The sequence below is a fragment of the Leptopilina heterotoma genome, unplaced genomic scaffold (genome assembly GCF_015476425.1).
Source record: "Leptopilina heterotoma isolate Lh14 unplaced genomic scaffold, ASM1547642v1 Lhet_34, whole genome shotgun sequence".
NCBI lineage: Eukaryota > Metazoa > Arthropoda > Insecta > Hymenoptera > Figitidae > Leptopilina > Leptopilina heterotoma.
The window spans coordinates 467658-491611 of NW_025111027.1; the positions used below are offsets into that span (position 1 = coordinate 467658).

Below are 23954 nucleotides of genomic sequence, written 5' to 3' on the forward strand. Positions count from 1 at the left end.
ACAAAAGTTGTAATTCAATTGCAAATGTTCAAAAAACGCACATTTGTCGTTTCTCCACACATGAATCATGAAGTTTAATATGTTTTATTTTGCACAAACTTTATTTTAAACGTTTTTTTATTTATTCTATTCGAAAGTTCATCTCAAAAACTAAGTTTTAGTGTGTCGTTTTCTAATTTCCATTAACAAATCTGTGTAAAAATAATTTTTTAATATTTTCTCCACTTTTTTTTATTTGGAACTGGAGTTTACAATTTCATTGATTTTCATTAATTTTATTCCTTTTTTTAGTGCGATTTTATTTGCCATTAATATTATTAAGTTAATAAGTAAGTTGTATTTATGTTAAATTTGCAAAAAGAAATATAATTTTTAGATTTAAAACTACAAAAGTTACTATTATTTTATAGCGTATTTTAATGGTATGTAAACTCCAGTTCCGCCAAAATTACCGAATTCTAAATGTATAAAAAAAATAAAAATAATAGTGATTTAGAGTAAGCAAATCTCTTTAATAATCTGCAAAAATTGTTTATTTTTATGAAATTTTACGGTTTTAATGAATTTTTTTCTTTGATCAAAACATGTAATTTCAATAACAGGTATGAGTAAAAATATTATTTATTTATTAATTAAAGCAGTTTAAAGTAATTATTTGCTTATTTACACTATTTATAATTATTAACAGTCGAAAATTAACTTTTTCAAATAAATTATTTAACCTTTAAATTACAAATTTTTAAATTGTTTGTATATAAAACTAAAGAAAGAATTAAGCCCAAATATCTATAAAATAATCATTCTCAAGCTTTATTAAAAAGATCTAAATAAAAAATTTCCAAAAATTTAATTAAAAAAAAAAATTTTAACATACTCAAAAGTTACCACTTTGTGGAGAATCACCCAAATAAAATAATTTTTAACAATTAATATAAGAAATAAAAATTTTAAAAAAATAAAATTGTACGAAACTAATTAATAATAAAAATACTAAATAAACTAAAATTAAGTAAAATTTCGTTACGTTTTAATTATATTTTATTTTGTTAATAATTATTATTTTAAATTTCTTTGATTTATTTTATTAATTTTACTATTATTGTAGGTTAATTATTCTATTTATAACAATATTTATTTTTTATTATTTATATTACCTACATTATATTAACATATTAATATACATATTAATATTTTATAGTTAATAATTTATCATTTTTTTGATATTTTTAATAGTTTTGATAATTTTAATAATTTACTTCATTTATTTTTCTATATTTTATTTTATTAATCATTATATAACCTAAAGTAATATTAAAAACGAATTAATATTTTATTTTTTGAGTGAATTTAAAATTACTCTGAATTAAGATTTTATTACACGGAAACTTTTGCGAGATTATATTAAATTGACAATTGAATAGAGATCATATTGAACTGAGCTCCAAAGACGATTTTATTATTTTGACAATTGAAACAAGATCATATCAACGGGAGCCGTCGCAATGTTCTCGTATTTTGACCAAATATACTTTTCTACTTTATTCTACTCTCAGAAGCATAGGGAAAAATAGAGCACCACTTATTTTTAGCCAAGGAAAAAATTAGAAATTTTTTCAAATTTTTTTCAGAAAATTTATTTTATTCCCCGAAGTATAAGAAAAAATTGATACCGCCAATTTTAAGCTTTGACAATACCAGCGAGTTTTGGACCCTTGTTAAAACAAATTTCCGAAAACTCAGTAAAAATGGTAATTTAGGGTGCAAATTTACAAAGAAAGAAATCTCGGACCCTCCGTGAGTTTCCGAAGTTTTCTTTAATTGCGGAATTAATTTGACGCGCAAACAAAATTAAAGCAATAAAAAAATGAATTAAAAAGAAAAAGTATCGGGAAAAGAATTTATAATTTTTAGACCCTGCGCGAGCTTCTAAAAATATAACGAAAAAAAAGGTTTAGTATGGGAAAAAACGATTATGGACCCTCAGGAAGTTTCCTTAACTGGTTGGTGAGAGCACATCTTATCTTCAATGATTGGATATTCCAATGAACACACCTTAATTGGATGGTGACACTTAATCTTATCTTCACTGATTGGATATTCCAATGATCCTACTTTAACTGGTTGGTGAGAGTACATTTTATCCTCATTGATAAGATTTTGTAATGATCTTACCTTAACTGGTTGGTGAGAGCACATCTTTAAGTTTTTTATGCATAAGGTATGCCAAGAAGGGTAGTTTTTTAAAGGTTTTGTAATACTTGGAAAAATATTGTTTTTATTAAAAAACTGATCAGGAAAATAGCAGATTTAATTTTTTGATATTTTAGGCTTTTATGGAGCTTTGAATTTTATAGGATAATGCAGAGGTGGTTTTTTGACATGTTAGAGGGTTGCTTTGTTATATTTCGGGTGTCGCTGAAAAAGTTTGGGACAAGTAGAAAATGATGACTTCAAAGTGTAGAGTTGATACTAGTTTATAATAATAGTTATTAGGATAAAAAGGAATCGGATAAGAAACACTACAAGGATATTAATATTAATGTATAGTTTATTGTGATAACTGTTATGCATGTCTCGAGGTAGGCAACGGAATGATGCTCTGCTCATTCCTCTCATTCCGTCGTACCCTTCTAGTTTCCTAGATGGCACCACTTACACTACACAAAGTAAGTAGCATTATCTTTTTCAGCAGGGTAAAAGCTATTAAAAAATACTCTTTTTTTACTTTCCCCTTCTGGGCAGCATTTGACCCTTTTTCAGCATCGTTCTTCCGATCGATTACTGGCACGTGCTAATATTAATCAATCGGCTTCAGATTTTAGGAAATTTTTTTTTTTAAACCAAACTGGGTGGTGGCGTAAACAAAATTTCTTAAAAAAGATATCCTGAAGATGTCTTAAAAGCAGAATTAAAGGCGTCTTAATAAAATTCCATATCTGACATAAAGACGTCGAAATATGTCATATAGATATTTTCAGGAAGTATTTGGGACATTCTCAGAACGTATTTAGAACATTTTCAGGACACATTAAGGACATGTGTGGGACAGTCTCGGGAAATGCTTAGTGCAGTATAAAAATATGTTTAAAAAACATTTAGATTATGTTTGACATTATTTAACTATTAGGTTGAACCATTACATTAAAACATTTTTAGGATATATTGGGGACATTTAAAAGACATTCTTAGAACAATTATGAAGACATCTATGAACCAGACATAGAATATCTTAAGGATGTCAAACGGTTGTTCTTTTCATGTCCTTAAGACACTGAGATTTGTTTGGAAGCCCTAAAAAGGACTGATTGTTGATAATGATTATTCTGTGGACCTATATTTATATGCTAGCCCTGAAAAGAGCAGATTGTATATCTTTAAAATATTCTTAGGACATCCATAAGACAGCCTAGTGCCTACTGGGAAATATAATAAATTTCCCCGAAATCACAGTGTTTGCTACTAAACAAACTGAGTTGGTGGCTAGACAGTGGTGCAAGTGAACATATGTGCTTTGATTCAGAACAATTTGAATCAATTAAAAATCCAGTGAATAAGAAACATGTGAAATTGGGAAATGGAAATTTAATCGAGATTCAATGAACTGGAACAATAAAAATTCTGGCTTGGAATAATAATAACTGGATTACCATGGAGATGCACCACGTATTATTTGTACCCGATTTTAGTTAATAAAAATATATTATATCTTTAGAAAGAACACTCTGGAAGAAACCAAGGTTTGACCAGACTCCCCCCTTAAAGTCTGTTATTCCGGTCTAAGAAGACTAGAGACAGGAGGGCTAACTGCAGTAGTGGGGGTAGGACAAAAATAGGGGGGTTTTGAAGGCGTGGTTAAATTGCACCAAATATCGTGTTTTGATTATGCACTTCCACGCACACACGCGTGTCACGTATTTAAATAGACAAAGGTCTATTTGGCGCGATTTATTTCCGCCTTCACACACGGAGAAAAAAATCTAGCTTTAATAGTATGACACTACCTATACTAATTTCGCATGGACTATAGTCACGCTTCAAACGCATGAAAACATACCGAAAAACCATGGTGAACCCAGTAAAAAAAAACTAATTCAAATGAATTGAAACGAATTAACATTTTTGGTAGGCTCCAATTCGTATTTGTCACAAAGCGGGATTCACTCAAGCTCTTTGTATATTCAATTGAATTTAATTCAATATGTACCAATTTGTCCAAACGAATTCGCATTCGAAAGAAATGGCCAAGGAATGCATTGAATTCGTGCTAACGAATTGAAAAAAATTAAAGGCTCAAAACTTGTCCAGTGAATTGGTACGGATAGAAGGTTCGGAAGTTCAATACAGTTTTCACGAATTCAGGAAAATTGCATCATGGCTCCAATTCGTATTTGTCACAAAGCGGGATTCACGAAAGCTCTTTGTGAATTCTTTTTAATTCATTTCAATTAGTTTTCGTTTACTGGGAAGCGTGGACCCATAGTTTTTGGGTATGAATTCATGCGTTTGAAGCGTGACTATAGTCATGCGAAATTAGTATAGGTAGTGTCATACTATTAAAGCTAGATTTTTCTTTCCGTGCAGCCACACTAATACTGACTCACTGCTGTGCGTGAGAAAATAACCGAGTTAGCCCTCCTCCCAGTGGGCGAAAAACCATCATTGTTTTAAAAACGTTCCAAAAACGTTTTTAGAACGTTTCATGTCTGCCAAATAATGTTCCGAAAACTTTCCATTGTTTTTAAAACGTTTTAGAAACATATAACGTTTTTGGGACGTTATTTGGCAGTCATGAAACGTTCTAAAAACGTTTTTGTAACGTTTTTAAAACAATGATGGTTTTTTGCCCACTGGGCTGTCTCTATTCTTCTTGTTCCGGGCACAAAAATTAGTACCATTCGATTAAATTATATTTTACATAATCAATCAGCTCTTTTTAGGGCTATCAAAAATGAGCTTTATTTACAATCAGCCCTTTTTAGGGCTAACAAATAAGTTGCATTTTGGCCTTATACTACCTTCCATTTTTTGTATTTTTACATTCTCATCACATGAGAAAGTATTAGTTTTGGTCAAAAATTGACTTTTGCTAATTTTATGAAATCTTTACGTTTTGGGGTCCCCTGAACCCGAAAAACATGGTCCGGCGAGTACGTCTGTCTGTGTGTCTGTCTGTATGTATGTCCGTTTGTAGACCAAAATGTTGTTGACACAATAACTTTTGAAAACTTATCTGATAGTTTTTAAATTTAACACACTTAAAGTTGGTGTAAAAATGAAGGCTAAGTTCGTTAACCAGCCATTTTCGATAAAAACTACAAAAACTACAGTAGTTTGTTAAAATTTTTATAAATGTCTGTAGTTCACAAAATATAATAAAGTGGATATTTTAAATATTAAAAAATTAAGGTCCTTTCAAAAAACTTCAATTATTATTAACAAAATATTACAACATTTAAAAAAAAAATTGATAACTCAAAAGCTGTTTACAATAAAGTAATAAAACTTACAATAATTACACAAATATGTCCACTTTTTCAAATGAAAATATTTGCATGATTGTAAACTTAAAAATTTTATATTTTTAATAACAATTTTATGAACAATTTGAATTATTTATATATTTTACCCCTCCAATTGCAATGGAACTCATAGGAAGTGTACTCAGTAGTTTCTTCTGGAAGGCTAGTTTTTATATTTTTAATAACAATTTTATGAACAATTTGAATTATTTATATGTTTTACCCCTCCAATTGCAATAAAACTTATAGGAATTGTACTCAGTAGTTTCTTCTGGAAGGCCCCAACAAAAAATGTTTGGTGTTTTTTATTCACCTTTAGGTATGTTAATTTAAGATATTTAAAGCACTTTCAGATTTTAGAACAATAAATTACGTGTTCTATTATAGCTTATTTTATTATTCTTCATGTATACCCTTTTCGGGTATTTTTTTGTTTTTAATAAATAAAATTAATAAAAAAATGGATTATTTAAGGAATGTATAAAAAAAATTTTTTGAATCCGCCATATTGGATCGGGTGATTTGAAAAATAAATTTTTGACTTTAGATTTGTAAACAGCGCTTCCAAAAATCGCCCTTGATGTTGTTTTAGAATATTTACTTCAAAGATGTAGAAAATCAAAAATTTGAACCCGCCATATTGGATCAAAAATTTTGAAAAATGAATTTCTGATATCAGATTTATGATAAACGATCGAAAATACCCCCGAGTAAGAAAATTTTTTTGAATTTCCGGCAACATTTATGTGATAAGACCTTGGATACATTGTGGTGCATTTTTATAACCCACTTTAAACATCCGCCATTTTGAAAATTTTTGAAAATTAAATTTTTGTCAAAGTGCTATCTTATAGTGCAGCTAAAAATGAAGACAAATGTGACCTGGAGAATTTTTTGCATGAAAATTAAAAAAGTTATGAATTTTTTTTAAAAAGTGCTTTTTTCCTATGTATTTTCAATGGGAAATTTCGATCGATTACTGGCACGAGTTAATATTAATTAATCGGCTTCAAATTTTGGGAAAAATTTTTTTTATTTTATTGGAACCAAACTGGGGGTGGAGTAAACAAAATTCGAAAGTCGCATTTTTACGGATACCCTATAGTGTAGATACAAAGTAGTTATCAATTTTGAACATGAAGAAAGTGCTCGTATACGAGGCGTATGATTATTTCCCTAATGTCATTTGACCGAACTCTCATTTTACCGAATTGCATTTATCTGAACTGTTATTTTATCGAAATGTCGCTTTTGCGAATCGACATTTTTACGAATTGCCACTTTCGCAAAATATCATTTTTACAAATTGTCATTTTTACGAATCGTAATTGTTCCGAAATGTCATTTTTTCGAACTGGCATTTTTACGAAATGTCACTTTTGTAAATCGACATTTTTACGGATTGTCATTTCTGCGAAATATCATTTTTACTAATAGTTATTGTTCCGAATTGTCATTTTCTCGAATTGTCATTTTTGCGAAAATTGCTATAGTAAATCTATATATATGCATACATGTTTACTATAGCAATTTTCCCAAAAATGACAATTCGGAACAAAGACATTTTGTACGAAAGACAATTCGAAAAAATGACAGTTCGCAAAAGTGACAATTCGTGAAAATGTCGATTCAAAAAAATGACATTTTGGAACAATAACTATTTGTAAAAATGACAATTCGTAAAAATGATATTTCGCAAAAGTGACAATTCGTAAAAATGTCGATTAAAATGTATGTAATAAAAAAGGTCACAAAAAAGTCACAAAAGTGACATTTCGTAAAAATGACAATTCGAAAAATGACATTTCGGAACAATTATGATTCGTAAAAATGATATTTCGCAAAAATTGCAATTCGTACAAATGGCAATTAAAATGTATGCAATAAAAAAGGTGTATTTTATTGAGACCTACAACTTTTGTAAACAACACTTTTTGAAATTTGGTTGGGGGTTGTTATATCGGAAGAATATCCAAAACGAGTACGAGCGCAGCGGAAAACCAAGAAGCTAATTGTTATTTTTGTATAATTAAAAATTGTATATTTTTCTGTAAATTTAATTAAAATAAATTCAAAATATGACCAGTTTAGTTTTAGTTTCTAATCCGAAAAACCATGGGACTCCACCCTTACCGTTCTAGGCCAAGAAACTAGGCTAGGCTGCGCATGCGCAGCGGACGATAAAGGATACTTTCTCGGCCTAGGACGGTAAAGCTGATGCTTGAAGCGCCTGGACTGCTTTGCGTCCTTGGTGCATAATGTTCTATTAATCAAAACAAACTATTTTAATCACGGGAATTAATTATTCATTACCTACAAGTAAATTTAAAAAGTCAAACTGAACTCATGAAAATAACTACTCGGGGGTTTTCGGGATTGGTAGGGGAAGTGCGCCGGTTGTGGGCACCCCTACGTAAACTTTGACAGCAAAAAGATTTTACTGATCTAAGTATTGCAAGTCGTGTTCGTTGACAATACGGTCTTTTCCTATTGATAACGAAACAAATATATGCATTTGTGTAATAGCTGTGAGCATAATAAAGAAAATTTGCATTAAATAAATAAAAAAGTAATTTTGTATTGTTTTCGAAGAGCAACATATGGGTGTAGATTCGTTCAGAAAAAAAGGGTTTAATTTTTTTTTTGCAGTGCTGTTATTATATTTTGTGATTTACCTTCGTGTTTAACCAAAATCCTGCATCACAAAATGTGTTGATCTTTTTAAAAAATGACTGTCATTCCCGATTGTGGGCACCTTTATGTTAAGGAGGCTCTACCATCTGACAATGATGTGGACTACTGTCTCATCTATCTAAACTTTCTGCCAAGGAAAGTGACAGCCGCAAACTCCATTAAATGCGATGAATATAGTCGTTCATTGCATTAGAAGTGCGTCATGGTATGCGTACTAGCTACTTCACATGCAAGCATTATGCTTTTGTTAGCGATGAGCATAGTGTGAAAACGTGTCATCATTTTTGTTCTTTATCCCGGCAAATTCTCTTAAAATAAAGAAACTTTCATTTCTTCTTTATTTGTAATGGTTTCCTTTAATATTTTTTCATTTTAGCGGATTTTTCAAGGGTGCCCACAACCGGGTACAAAAATTTTTTTGTCAAAAAATTTCCATTTCACTAAATTTCTAATAAAACTTTTTTATTTAAAGGAATCAATTTAATTCCTTCACTAACAGTCATCTTAGACCTCTAGCTTTAAATTCGTACACATACATTTGTATAATATACACAAATATGAGGCAAAATATAATGAGGCAAAAACAAAAGGGTGCCCACAACCGGAACTCTTCCCTTAATTACAAATTATTTAAAAAATATTTAAAAATGTTTTTAATTTTTGTTTTAAACTTTCATTTTTTTAAATTAAAAGAACATTTCATATTTTTAAACAAGTAAGAATGCTAAGCACAGATGAGAATGTGTCCGCCAATAAGGGCTGGCAGATTTTTTTATTAAAGGATTAGTACTTCTTTTTAGATTACCAAAATAAAAAATTTCAGAAAAAAGGGGGAAATTGAATGAGCACCGCTGTCCATTCCGCCATGCAATGTCCATTAATTAATAAAAAAATGTTTTCTAATTATGATTCGTAAAAAGGACCTATAAAGAAATATAAATTAATAAACCTATAAATGTTACTTACATCCTCGTTATTTATGTAATGAACTTCGTCAAAAATAACGTATTCCAAATCTCGGAGAACTTCAGAGGCGCAATACAACATTGATAATAAAATTTCTGTAGTCATTATTAAACATGAAGCAGTTTGATTTATTTGTAAATCTCCAGTAATGAGTCCAACATTATCAAATTTTTCTTTGAATTCACGAAACTTTTGATTAGACAATGCTTTTATAGGCGAGGTATAAATGGTCCTGCAAAAATAACAGTTAATTAGAGAATTTAGCAGCTGAAGAGATCATGCATCTAATAATGAATATAATATAATAATAATATAATATATTAATATTATATTATATTATATTATATACACGGAGAGAAAGGAATAGTTGACACATCCAGATATGGGTGATTCTCCAAAAAACCTCATTTTGCATGTAATCAAGATTTTCTAAATAATTATAATCATTTGGGAAAATACCAAGTCATATTTCCCTATTTTATCACTTTTTCTAAATGTTCTGCAAGAAAAAGTTGTAAAATTTTATTGTTTAATACATTTTTAAAATATTTTACCACCTCAAAATCGATTTTCTAACCTGTCATCTAAGTGCTTTTCATTTTTTCAATAGGTAAAACAATTATTTAAAACATGAAAATTGGTACTTTATTAATTTTTTCTAAAAGTTATGATATTTAAGAATAATTTTCAAAAATATAAATAAAATATGTCGTGTAGTTTTTTTAAATATAGAAAATGAAATTTGTCATGTAGTACCGCGTCATTCCTCTCACTCGTTGAATATTATCCAATATTTTTGCTGTGGGTAGAGATATTGCTTAATTATTGTGATCAATATTTAAATTAACATCTCTAATATTAATTTCTTAAGTTACTTTTTAAAAAATGTCATTATTTTGCGTTAAAAAAATTAAAATTGAGACATAAGCAGAGATTCACAACCTAAAGCGTCATTCCTCTCACCCCTAATAAAAACAATATTAATATATATAAATTGATCGCAAATTTTTTTCACATAAAGTTATCCTTTATAAACATGATAGGGCATTCTAAGCTGGAGGAAAATTATTTGTCAATTAAATAAAATTAAAAAATGTTGAAATCGTCATTCCTCTCACCCGTCATTCCTCTCACTTTTTTGAATAAAAATTAAAAATTGATATGATTGTCGGTTGTTTACAAACTGCCAGTGAAAAGTGAACCTAAAATGTATGAAAAATAATTTTTGACAATTGTTTAAAGAGATTTTTGATAACTGTAAGTATTTCAAAATCTATAAAATTTACAGATAATATTAATAAATTATAATTTTTAAATAATTTTTTGTAAATAGAAAAATATATATAATAAAAAACGCCGGCGCCAAATTTTAACCTCTTAATTTTTTTGTAAATTTTAATTTAAAATATATACTTTAAAAGCTAAAAGTTAGCATGATCATGCTATAGAGGTGGTAGATTTTTGAAAGCTCAATATAATTGACTGCATTAATCCATAAATAATAATTTTTTTTCTTTTCTGTTTGTAACTCACAAAAAGGAGTATTTCGGGAGAATCACCCATATATGAATATCACAATCATATTATATTGAAAAATACAGGATATCCATAGTAAGTACATTTTATTATAATAAATTAAATTTGAATTCACACATTTTAGACACAACAAAATTTATACAGACTTATTCTTTCTTGTAAAACAAAGATAATAAATACAGTCAACTCTACCAATAGTGCTGCTATCAATAGTGCCACTTCTCCTCTTTCTCGCTCGAGCTCTACCCCCACTTTAGCGACTCTAGCACGGCTTCTGAATTTCGAGTTTCCCCTAAGAGAGAAATATACAAACAGTGGGGGTACTACAGTTCCAAGAGAAGTCGTAAACGCTGTGCAATTTTGCGGCACTATTGATAGAGTTGACTGTATTTCATATTATAATTAAAATCATTTAATTTTTAAGTAAAAATTCATTAAATATCCCAAACTATTAAGAAAAGGTAATTATATACCTAACAATTATATTTGTGTCTGAATTCGCAGGATCGAACCCTCTTAAAATTGGAACCCATTTATATTTTACAATAAACTATATTTAATTATACCATTTACTAACTAAAACAACGATTTTTTGTGTAAAGTGCAAATGTATTTGCAATTTATTACAATTTAAAAATGGTAAATTTGATTTTAAAGACTTTTATCAAATCTAAATATCCTATGTAAACATAACCTCAAAATCAAACTAACATCCGGTCCTTATATTGTCCATGTGGTCTGTCTTTGACCGTTCTCGTGTGCAGTTCTGTACAGTTCTAAACGATTATTTTTGTGAGTCTATCTCACTACGAATAAGAGAAAATTTTGATACTGTTCTAAATTCTACTGTTCTAAATCAAATATCTTGAATATATTCATCAGTTTCATCAATTTTATAAAGGACCACAAATTAAAACTAAAGTGGTCTCTGATTTGTATTGAGAACGAATATTTTGGAATTTGGTGGCATACAGTTATAAATTTGTATACAATTGATTAAATGAGAAACCAAAGTGGACCCTAATTGCGTCTGGAACGAATATTTAGAAAACCAGTTTACACATTGCATTTTCATGGAGTAATAATTGATTCAACTTCAACTGAGTACGTACATTGAGGAAAATATATTTAACCTCACAAGGACAGCTATATTTCAATCAACAAAGGTAAAGTCGTTCCTGATTTTATTTACTAAACTTAAACTCATACTTCACACCTTCCCTCTCACTTCCTCTCGGGCTGTTGATAATCACAATCTCAATAACATCAATATAATAATAGCGACTTTGAGTTGCTTATTAAGATTCTCTACTACAATTATTTGAAATTATTTGAGACTGTGAATAGAAATATTTCATGGTAAATGATTTGATTTGATAGAATTTTATTCCATGTAATTAAAACCAAATATATATATATTTGGTCAATATATGATACATTCACACAATTAATTATTTTATATTATTTTAACACATCCTTAAATTTGTAAACATAGCCCATATAGAGGAAGAATTTTTGTTATATTATTTTATATAATTCACATACATTTTACATTTTAACAATTAATCAATAATTATGGTTTTAAATACTCTCTATTTGAGCGTTACTATTTAGACCTATATGGTAGGAGTGTTTACTTAAAATCGATTGAGTTTTAAATTAAATATTGATTAACTAAATACCATTCGGCATTCGAAACCAACCCAGGATCCGGACTCTCTCTGTCTCTATTTTCTTATTTTAAGGGTCAACATGGCTCCAACACCAAAGAAAAAAACACATGAGATAACATCAACTATACCCTCCTCAACGGAGCAAGCCGCCCCAACCACATCCATCGGTAGAGGTCGCGGCAGAGCAACAATAATGAAGCACTCAGCGGAGAGGCCGACCCTGAGACCAGGTTTGGCAGCAGCAATCATGAAAGACTTGACAACGAATTCACCCTTGATATCTAAAACCCACGGGCCTAGCATCACTAACACTGACCTCACAACTAAACTCTCTTCACCCCTACTTTCAACAGAAAAAGCCACAGAAAAACCCTTTGACGACAACAATAACAACAATGACAACAGTATCGGGTATAATGAAAGTATTGGGGATCCGACTAAACCCTGTTCACTCCCTTCACCTACCTCAGAGGAATCTAACATACATAATCTCTCCTCTTCATCCGACTCACATCTTTCCACATCCTCCTTCCCCCCCTCTAACAATAATAAACATTTTCAAAATCAAAATTCCAACCAAAATCAGAAATCAAAACAAAATACTTTTCAAGATTTTTCTTTGGACTCAGCTCCGATCTCTTACGATCTCTTGTGGATAAATAAGGATTTCACAAACGATGCGAGATTCATAGAAAACTCCCCTCCTCCATATACAATCCTTATTGAATCCACTATTCCAGAGAGAAAAATTGGCAAATATAACAGGATTGCCTTTGCCGATTATCTGGAGTCTCTCGTGAGTGACTCGGAAAGAACTATAGTTTCTAACGGTTTAAATCAGTTGCGCGTTACATCCTCCAGTGACTCTTTAGCAAATGATCTTCTGGATTCAAACTCACTTCGCGAGAAAGGTTATAAATCATACATCCCGACTTCTTTGGTCAGTAGAAAGGCCCTGGCCCATGATGTTGATCAGAATCTGTCTCCTCTTATGATCAGCACCAGGTTGTCGCGGGACACTTTGTCTTATATTATTTCTATACGGCGTAGAACAAAAAATGAGGCTGAAATTTCAGGTCTTGTTGAATTCTTTATTTCAGGTGTGTCTATTCCTGATACAATTTCGATTTCTGGGGCTGTCTTTAAGTTGTCATTAATAGTTACTCCACCAAAAAGATGCTATAAGTGTCAAAGGTATAGACATCTCCTTCCTCAATGCCGTTCTACACACTTTACGTGTGAAAACTGCTCTGAATCACATCATAAAAAAAAATTTCACAATCTATTACGTAATGCCCGCTGTTCCAATTGTCACGGTCAACATTTAGCTTCATCTAAAGATTGTGAGTTTTATAAATTTGAATATACCATCATGAAATGCAGACTAGAACTGAACATAGGCTATGAGGAGGCAGAATCTTACTTACTATCCCAAGGAATTTCTCGCCCAGGATATGAAATAATTTGGGAACAGATATTGGACTCTAATCAACCTAAAATCACTGAACCTTTAGATCTTCCAACTCACCCAATAGCTCCCAATGACCTGATGACGATTATGCCTCCCCCAGATGATGAGGTTAACACCATGTTGGTAGACATTGCCGAATCAAATTGAAATTGAATTGAACTTATTGAATTGAATAATTAAATTAAATTGATATATTATACTTAGGAGAAATTTTATTATTATTTTAAAGTTTACACGTTTAATTGTTTGGTCTTTGTTTGGTTTGTATTTTGTTTTTCGTTTATTGCTGAACGCTGGTTACAGAATTTTAGAATTTTTGAATTTTAATCATTAACATTGGTGATTTTGCATTGTTAACAGGACTCTTTGATAAACGAATCAAACATATTTTAATTCTATATATACTGTAAAATTTTATTAAATTGACTGATACACTTTTATCAAAATATATATAATTTTGCAAGATCATACAGGATTTATACTGACTTGAGTGATTATATGACAATACTTAGGCTTCCTTTTATACTTTACACTTGGACATAATTTATTCTGAATAAAATGCATCCAGCTTCTCACATACATAAATCTTTGACTCTCATCCTTTGGAACTCAAGAAGTATTCTTCCCAAACGTCCAGAAATGGATATTCTTCTCTGGCGGCACAACCCTGATGTACTCTGTATCACTGAGTCCTGGCTCTCCCCGGAGTCGGTGTTCGAGGTGCCGGGGTTTGTCTCTGTCAGACAGGATCGCATCAGGGGAAGAGGAGGGGGAGTTCTGCTCCTCATCCGTAAGGACATTAAATTTCATATAACTAACACTTTTACTTACCAAGTAAATACTCTACAAATAGATATAGCTTCAATAGCTGTCCATACACTTTTTGGAAAGACACAAATCACCACTGTATACGCCCCACCAGGTGGTGACATAACCCCTAATGACTGGGCAAATATATGTAAGACTTTACCCGAGCACACAAACCACATCTTTTTTGGAGATTTCAATGCCCACCATACGGGCTGGGGTGATGATAACACTAACTTTAGAGGTTCGTCCTTGGAAACATTTACCTTAGATTCAGATTTGTATATTACCAATGACACCTCCCCGACTAGATTTTGTGATGCCAATGTGCATGGTAGTAATTTGGATTTGATATTTTGCTCAGCATCGATAATTCAGTCATCCTCTGTTGAAGTTTTAAGGGATAGCTTTAGTTCCGACCATTATCCGGTTCTCCTTCAGGCTGACATCTCTCCAAGTCACTCAATGTCCCCTAGTAATAGATTTTGTTTGAAGAATATAGACTGGCCGAAGTACCAAGAATTCATGGAACAACATACTCTAGAAACTTCAACTCAACTAGCTTCCGGACTTCCTCCATCAGAGGTATATGACTCTTTTTTAACCTTAATTAAACGTGGTCTCTTGGAGAATGGTGCTTTTGTCCCCTCGAGTAACTCCCACAAAGCTACTTCTAAGCCACTTTGGTGGAATGATAAATGTGACACTTTGTTAACTAACCGTAGGAACAACTATAGGTGGTACCAGGCAAACCAGTCAATTTTAAATAGAATAGAGTTTAGACGCAGGGATGATGAAATCAAAAAAGCCCTTAGGGAACAGAAGTCCTTGGCGTTTAAGGAATTCTGTGAAACTATCTCACCTTCCAGAGGTATGTCTACACTCTGGAGAACCATCAGAGCTCTCTCATCCAGATCTGGCAGACTCAACACAAACATCTCCACGGATCCTGATACCCCGGAATTGAAGAAGTTCCGAAATGATTTGATCAGGGATGATATACCACCAAGAAATATTTCTTTTATCCCTCCTCCTAATCGTATTGATGGTGGTCTGAGACCTTTTTCCAAAAATGAATTCCGATTTGCCTTGTCCACATGTAAATCAAAATCTGCCCCTGGCCTTGATGGTATAACTGGGGACATGATCAAGACACTGGGACCTATCGCTCGTGAATTTCTGCTAATTCTGTTTAACAGAATGCTTCTATCGTCATCTTTTCCTGAATCATGGCTCCATACTAGGGTCATCACCCTGCCAAAACCAGGAGGTAAGGGTTTTCGACCTATCGCCCTCACATCAGTTCTCTCAAAGATTTTCGAAAAGCTTATTCAGAGTAGATTGGAACACGAGGTCGAATCCAGAGGTCTAATCCCCTCCTATCAGTACGGTTTCAGAAAAAGGAGGTCGGCTATCGACTGTGTATCCTCTTTTATTACGGATACTCTAATCGGCTTCACTGAATCAAAGCATACTATAGCTATCTCAATAGACATCAAGGGCGCATTTAACAACGTTCGCCCGAACATCCTGAATACTATGCTGCGTAACTTGAAAATCCATCCTTGCTTAATAAATTTCATCAGTCATATAAATGCAAAAAGACTGGTAACTTTCAATGCAGACGGATCGGGTTCGAAACCTTGTGGAGTGGGTGTTCCACAGGGGGGTGTTCTATCTCCCCTACTTTTCAATCTGTACCTTCGTGATCTAGAACAATACCTCCCTCACAATGTCAAAGCAGTTATGTACGCTGATGATCTGCTTCTTTACTGCAAGTTTGACTCAACTCGTAATTTGGGTCAAGATCTGTCCGCTGCCTTGGAAAGCTTATCAAACTGGTTGCAAACTCTAGGTATGGACATTGCTCCCCAGAAAACAATTTGCTGTGTCTTTTCGCGATCGAGACCAAAATTCGATGATATTCAGATAAAAATGGGGAACTCTGTGATCCCCTGTGAATCTACGATGAAACACTTGGGGATCCTTCTTGACCGGAAACTTCTATGGACCCCTCATATCAGGATGATTGCTGATAAAGCATCTAAAGCCATCGCTATCCTCAAGATAGTCTCGCGCAACACCTGGGGGGTTTCGCCTCTACTATCCTTGATGGTTTATAGGAATCTCATAAGAGCAATCCTCGATTAGGGCTCCCCACTTTTTGCAAACTCATCTCCAACTACTTTGAAAGTCTTGGATATAATCCAGTCAGCGGCACTTAGAGTGGCCTTGGGGTGTATGAAGTCCACTCCTATACCTGTTCTTCTGGCTGAGTCAAATGAGCCTCCCCTCAATCTTAGAAGAATCTTTCTGTCTAATTCTTTCATACAACGCAATTATTCCTGGAAAGAAAATCCCCTTATACAATTATTAAACTTATTATATAATAAAATCAAAACGACAAAATGCAATATAAATTCGAATAAATTACCTCTGATCTCTACCTACTCGTTGTTGAAACCTATATTGAAACATAGCTTCAGGACTAAAAAACCACACACATACGACTGGCCATGGTCCTCTATTACGCTGGCTCCGTTTTGTGATACCACATCCGGTATTCTTCTCAAGGACCATTCGACCCCTGAAACTTACTTCAGAGAAATCCTAAACAATGACTTTGATGGATACTGCCCCATATATACTGACGCTACCCTTAACCCTAATTCAGGTATGGCGGCTGCAGCTTTCTATGACGAAGAAACACAGTATATCCAGGGCACTCCACTCCAACCGTTCACAACCATCCTGACGGCAGAATTATATTCCATTCACTCAGCTATCAACTATGTAATCAATAGTCGCAAACCTCGCTCCCTGATAATTACTGATTCTCTCTTTTCCCTTAAACGACTTGAAAATTGCCTACTTTACAATGACAATCCACATCTGATTTATGAAATACTCCATATTATGAATAGCACATCACAAAATAATCCCTCCTTGTCCATCAAATTCCTATGGATTCCTTCGCACAACAACATTGAAGGCAATGAATACATAGACGCAATCTGTCGGGAAATCAACACCAATAACAACAGAGTATATATAGACGTTCCTCTAAACGACATAAGCACTACAATTTGTGTTCCGGACAGAAAAGCCTGGCTTTCGCGCCTCTGGCCATATACTGACCGAGACTTAACAACCCACAGATACTTTTTAAAAATTGCTTATAAGTCTGTCAGACCATGGTTTCGGGATCTGTCTTTGCCGAGGAGATGGATCAATGTTATCACTAGGCTTAGAACGGGACACGTGTTGACATGGGAACACCTAGAAAGGATCAACTGGACAGTCGGCAATGCCACAAGTCATTTAAGAAGAAGAAGAAGAAGAAGATTGTCTATGTCATTCAACTGTCAAACTGCTTATTTCTGAAATAAAGAAAACTTATGTACGGCAAAGAGTTATCACGAGATATCATTATAAACGTCCAAGCATGTTTTTTGACAAATGCATTGAATTAGTCGATTTTCCGAGATTTTTGGCTGAAAATGCTCAGACGTTTCTAAATGATATCTCGCGAACCGAATATGATTTTTAAACTCTTTTGATCTTAAATTAAAGATGAGATTTGAATAATCACACCTAAGGTAAGTGTGCCAATTACTGACAATGGCCCAACTACTGACACTTTGAATAAAAATGATGATTTATAATATTTATTATCAGTACACTTTTTTGATAAAGGAATAAACTTAATTTATAATACTATTTAACCCTCCTGAGCATGAGTTTCTACCCGAACAGTGGTTACCAAATGCATACATTTTTCACAACAATAAATTTTCCTGCAAATTGGTATTTGGGGCTTTTCAGGGACGCTGACTACCTTTTGTTTTTGGGGTCGCTAAAGCCGAATCTGAAATCTATTTACCTTATCACGTCAAGGTTTTAAGATAACATGAAAAAAAAAATCTCTAAAATTCGATCTCAACATTTTTAAATGAGGAAATTTTGTTCCGAAAACCCCCAGATATAAAATTGCAAGAAAATACAATATTTTTTTTTAAATTCGTCCACCATATTGGATCCCCCATTTTGAATTTTTGAAAGCGGAGTTCAAATTCGTAATCAGCGACCCCAAAAACCTCTAAATACCAAATTGCAGAAAAATTCAATAATTTTTTCGAAATTCGTAAACCATATTGGATCCGCCATTTCGAAAAATACATTTTTTTTTAAATGGATACGTATTTCGCTAGATTTTGAGCTACAGAAACTAAAGCATCTTTACTTTTTGGTTTAGCTTAATTCTGGACCGAGTTATAGTGTCCACCGTATGGCGATACATTTTTAAAGCACTTTAACATATCATCTGTCAAACCGACAATTTAAAAAAAAAGAAATTTATATATATATTTTTGTAGTTCAAGAGTAGTACAATACCGTACTGTAATTTAATTTTCCTAAAAAAATTCTATTTTTGAATAAAAATTTTTGAAAAAGCTTTTGTTTTGAACAGGTCAAAGTGGTGTAACCCCTTAATACATGTGAATTATTTTGGTCTAGAATTAAAGAATGGACTTTGTACTTGATATTGTGCAACTATCAAATCTTAAAAAAAAATTTTCTTCAATTGGCGTGGGCTTGAATTTCAGATTTCAAAAACGCAATTTTCACAAAAAATCTCTAACTTTAAAGAATTATATTTTAAATATTTACACTGTTAAATTGGTTATGCACTACCGTCCGTGAGTATCAGGACGCCCCTTTTTTCACGAGTAGAAAAATGCTTAAAACGTAGAAAATAAGAATGACAAAAATTTTTCGTATTTTTTTCCTGAAAGCTAATGAAATTATGAAACGACTGACACCTGATCGAAGAATTTTCGTTGACTATTCTGTCAGATACAGAAAAAATACTGGATTTTGCATGCTTTTAGTAATTTTTTAATTTCTCGAAAACTAATGAACTTTTTTTAGCGTTCTTGGTCTTGTTTCAATCTCTATTAAATGTAGAATCTAAATTAATTAATGGTATTGTGATATAAATTTTTCCAAAAAAATTTAAAACTGTGAAAGTCGGATAAAAAAATTTTGAAAAACAGATTGACACTTTTTTAACAAAAAAAAATTTTTTTAAATTAAATAATTAAGTAATTAAAAAGCTTTTTTGAATTTTAGTATATCTATTAAATAAACATATTTTACATTGACCTTTTTGACACTTTAATATTCATGATAATTTTTTGAATTTTTTTAATCCGACTTTCACAGTTTCAAATTTTGTTGGAAAAATTTATATCACAATACCATTAATTAATTCAGATTCTACATTTAATAGAAATTGAAACAAGGCCAAGAACGCTAAAAAAAAGTTAATTAGTTTTCGAGAAATTAAAAAATTACGAAAAGCATGCAACATCCAGTATTTTTTCTGTATCTGACAGAATAGTCAACGAAAATTCTTCGATCAGGTGTCAGTCGTTTCATAATTTCATTAGCTTTCAGGAAAAAAATACGAAAAATTTTTGTCATTCTTATTTTCTACGTTTTAAGCACTTTTCCACTCATGAAAAAAGGGGCGTCCTGATACTCACGGACGGTAGTGTATCGGAGCCTATTTGACTCTAAATTTATTGAACTTTAAAATGATCTTAGTTTGATAGCTCTAACATCTATTTTAACAGAAATATTTTAAGTGAAGCGAGAAATTTAAAAGTAATCAGTACAAATGTACTGAAACTTTTTGATCCCAGTGTATATTTATATATATGGGGCATTCCAGGCCAAATCGGAAATTATTTTGCTTTTGCATCTCAAATTTTTTTTAACATTTTTTTTCCTTTAGTACTCTTTGAAATGAGCTACCTTGTTTTTTTCAAATTTTTTCATAAAGCTGAGTATGTGTACCGTGCTAGTACGTGCTAGTTCGTAACCATGACTTTCAATCGGGTTCGCTATATTTTTCTTGCAATCTAGACGTGAAAATACGTATCTGTACCGAATTTCAGCTCACCAGGTTGAAATATGTAGAAGTTAAGGGGGGGACAGCTTATTCTGCGTGTCTAAGACGGACACACGCGAGTGATTTCATATGGGTTCTGTCAGTACACCTGTGGTGTACGGAACCCTAAAGGCCAACGCAGAATAGATCTGTAACCGGAACCGCAATCGTAAGCGTAACCGTAAGAATGAGTTAGAGAAGGATAGGTATATTGTTTATCCTTCTCTAACTCATTCTTACGCTTACGGTTACGATTGCGGTTCCGGTTACAGAACTATTCTGCGTTGGCCTTAAGGCGGTGTTTACATGCTTGCGTTCGAACGCTGCGTTTTGCGTTGAGCAGTGAGTGTAAAAAGGATAGAAATATATGTGCTTCTTTCTCTATCTCATTATTCAACGCAAAACGCAGCGTTCGAACGCAAGCATGTAAACACCGCCTAATAATCGACGGTGCACATCATTATACCTCGACGTCAGGCCGCAGTCCCATGGCAGCGTTTTGCGTTGCGTTGTAATGAGAGAGAATGCAGCAAACGTATATTTGCGTCTTTTTCTCTCCCATTACGACGCAACGCAAAACGCTGTCATGGGACTCCACCCTCAAACCTCCCGCTCAGATTGTTTCAGGCCGCAGTTCCATGGCAGCGTTTTGCGTTGCGTTGTAATGAGAGAGAATGCAGCAAACGTATATTTGCATCTTTTTCTCTCCCATTACGACGCAACGCAAAACGCTGTCATGGGACTCCACCCTCACGTGCCGGAAAAATACCAAGCCAAATGGGCGCGAACCAAGGGTACTTATACCCTTGGTCCTTAAACGACCGCCAAGCGAGGCATCTATCTGACTGAGCTAATCTGTCGGTTAAATGTTGCAATATTATATACAAAGCGATAAAATAAATTAACTTTCTGCGTATCGCCAAAAAAAATTCTTAAAAACATGCTATTTCACTGTTTAGACCTTACCCATCCCCTTAAATAAAAGTAATCTGAGCTCATTAAAGAGGGTGGTGAAATATGTTGAAGAAGTTTTAAACAGCTAATTTTAAATCGAGATCTTTTCTAAATATTTTAAGCTATAATTTAACAAATTCATTTGTATGGATTCATGAGTAATTCTATAACAAATGAAGAATAAATAAAATTTATTACAACCATTAAGAGAATTGTATCAAATTTGAAACTTTTTTTAGTCATATGAGATCTGCTATTTTTAATTTTTAAGAAGTAACTTCATATTCGTAATCAGCTACCCTAAAAACCCCCGAGAAACAAGTTTTAATTAAATCTCATCAAATTAAAAAATTTGTCCATCATATTGGATCCGACATTTTCAATTTCTAAGAAGTGACTTCATATTCGTAATCTGCGACCCTTAAAACCCCCGAGTATTAAGTTTTAATCAAATCTGAACAGATTTGAATTTTGTCCGCCATATTGGATCCGCCATTTTTGATTTTTTAAATAAAACTTTAAAAAAGTCGAGCTTAGGCTATTAAATGACTACATTCAGCTGGTTTCCGGGGTTATTGTTTATTTATTATTTATTTCTGTGAATGTTATTGGGGATTTAAAATTGCAATGCGACACATAGTGACCATAAAGTGAACTAAAGAAATAGCTGCTGTGGGTGTACAAGGTTGCAAAAATTGTTAATATTTAAAATATTCTAATGTTTAAGAAATATTTGTTAAGATTGTTAGTCATTATTTATCTTTTCATTGAAAAACTACTTAACCCTCTGCCTACGCTGACTTATCCCCACTCTAGCTCTTTTAAATGTACTTTCCATAGTCCCCACCAGGCGTCCTAATAGACGATTTTAGACGATAACGGTCACATGAGTATGCAGAGGGTTAAAATTAAAACCGAAAAGTCACAATATAAGTATATATATTTTTTTAAATTTGTACACCCATTTCGTCCATTTTTGGCGTAAAACACTAGCGACACCGAGCCCGCGGTGGTAATTTCCATTGCCAATAGAATAATTACACTCTATTGAAACAAAATTTAAATTAATTAACACGGTGGTCTTCAAGCACTTTTAGGTTTACCTAAAATGAGTCAAAATTGTGCTGACGCAGTTTTATCTGTAATCGTCCCAAGATTCCAAATTTTCATTTCCGAAAATCGTAGCTGATTCTTTTTTCGAAAAAAAACATATATATGGGCAATTCCACGTGAGATTTAAGTCCACCTCTTAAAATCGGCCAAAAAATATTTTTTTTCTATTCTGTATCGAAACAAATTAGATTCGTATGTTTTTATTTTTGTTTAATTGTACAAATTTTCAAGTTATAAATTTTCGAAATTTTTTACTTGTAATTGAAGACCTATATTCAGTAGCTTATAATACCGAAAATATTAAGTTTAGGAAAAAGTTGTCAAAGAATGAAAGTTTTAGTTTTCTTTCGAGTTTTAAGGAATGTAAACAAAAATTTTTTTTTATAAACAATTTAATTGTTTTTAACTTTGGGCCGGATTTAAAAAAATTTTTTTTAATTTATTTATACCTTATAATATAGAGGAGAGTTTCCAAAAAGTCTCGAAATGGGCCTGATGTGTTAAATGAGTTTTAAAACATTTTCAAAAATCACTTGCAAGCATCACATGGGATATTTTTACAATTAACTTTTTAGAACTGTCTGCAGCGTATAAATTTTAATCTATTTGTGTTCTTTGTTTTAAGTTAAAGGGTCTACGCTGTAGCAGTTTTAAAAATTTAATTGTAAAAAAATCCCACTGTCGACTAAAATCTTACGTGGAATTTCTCATAGGGTAATGTCACCTTTAGTGGACCGCCTGAGCTTTTAAGTTATCTGACAGCGGAAACGTCAAATAAATAGTGCGAATAGCGGCACCGCACCTAGAAACCGTAAGAAATTAGGTTCCGCGATAATAATATACGTTACCGTTTGATGTAACGCATTTTTGAGAACACAAACCAAAAAAGAAGTCGCTCTTTCAATGAGTAAAGTGATTTGGAAGTGTAAAAGTAGTGTAAAATTTAAGTTTTAAAAGGTAACTTATTTTTTTCCTACTACTTTGGACATTGAAATTGATTGTCTTAGTTTAATTTAGTGATAATTTTGACTCAAAAAAAATTGTGGTGGCTGCCATAAAAAGTTGTTTGTCACCATGAGTGGACCACTGTTTATAACCATGAGTGGACTGCCTGTTTTTTCCATTTTTAATGTCAGTTTAACATTTTTTAGATATAAATTGACAATAAATTAGTTTGAAACTATGATTTATGTTCTTTATTAATTTTTTTGTGATATTGATGTGATATGTGACAAAATTATTAAAAATGGTTTCACTTGTAAAGT

General features: G+C 32.3%; 1 protein-coding gene across 1 annotated transcript in view; it reads right to left on the reverse strand.

Moving 5' to 3' along the window:
• The window catches only part of LOC122505074 (helicase SKI2W), a 243877-nt gene that overhangs the window by 89554 nt on the left and 130369 nt on the right, over positions 1-23954 (reverse strand). Inside the window, exon 4 of the mRNA XM_043616495.1 lies at positions 9180-9411. Coding sequence (XP_043472430.1) covers positions 9180-9411 — 232 coding nt within the window. The remainder of the gene's footprint in view (positions 1-9179; positions 9412-23954) is intronic.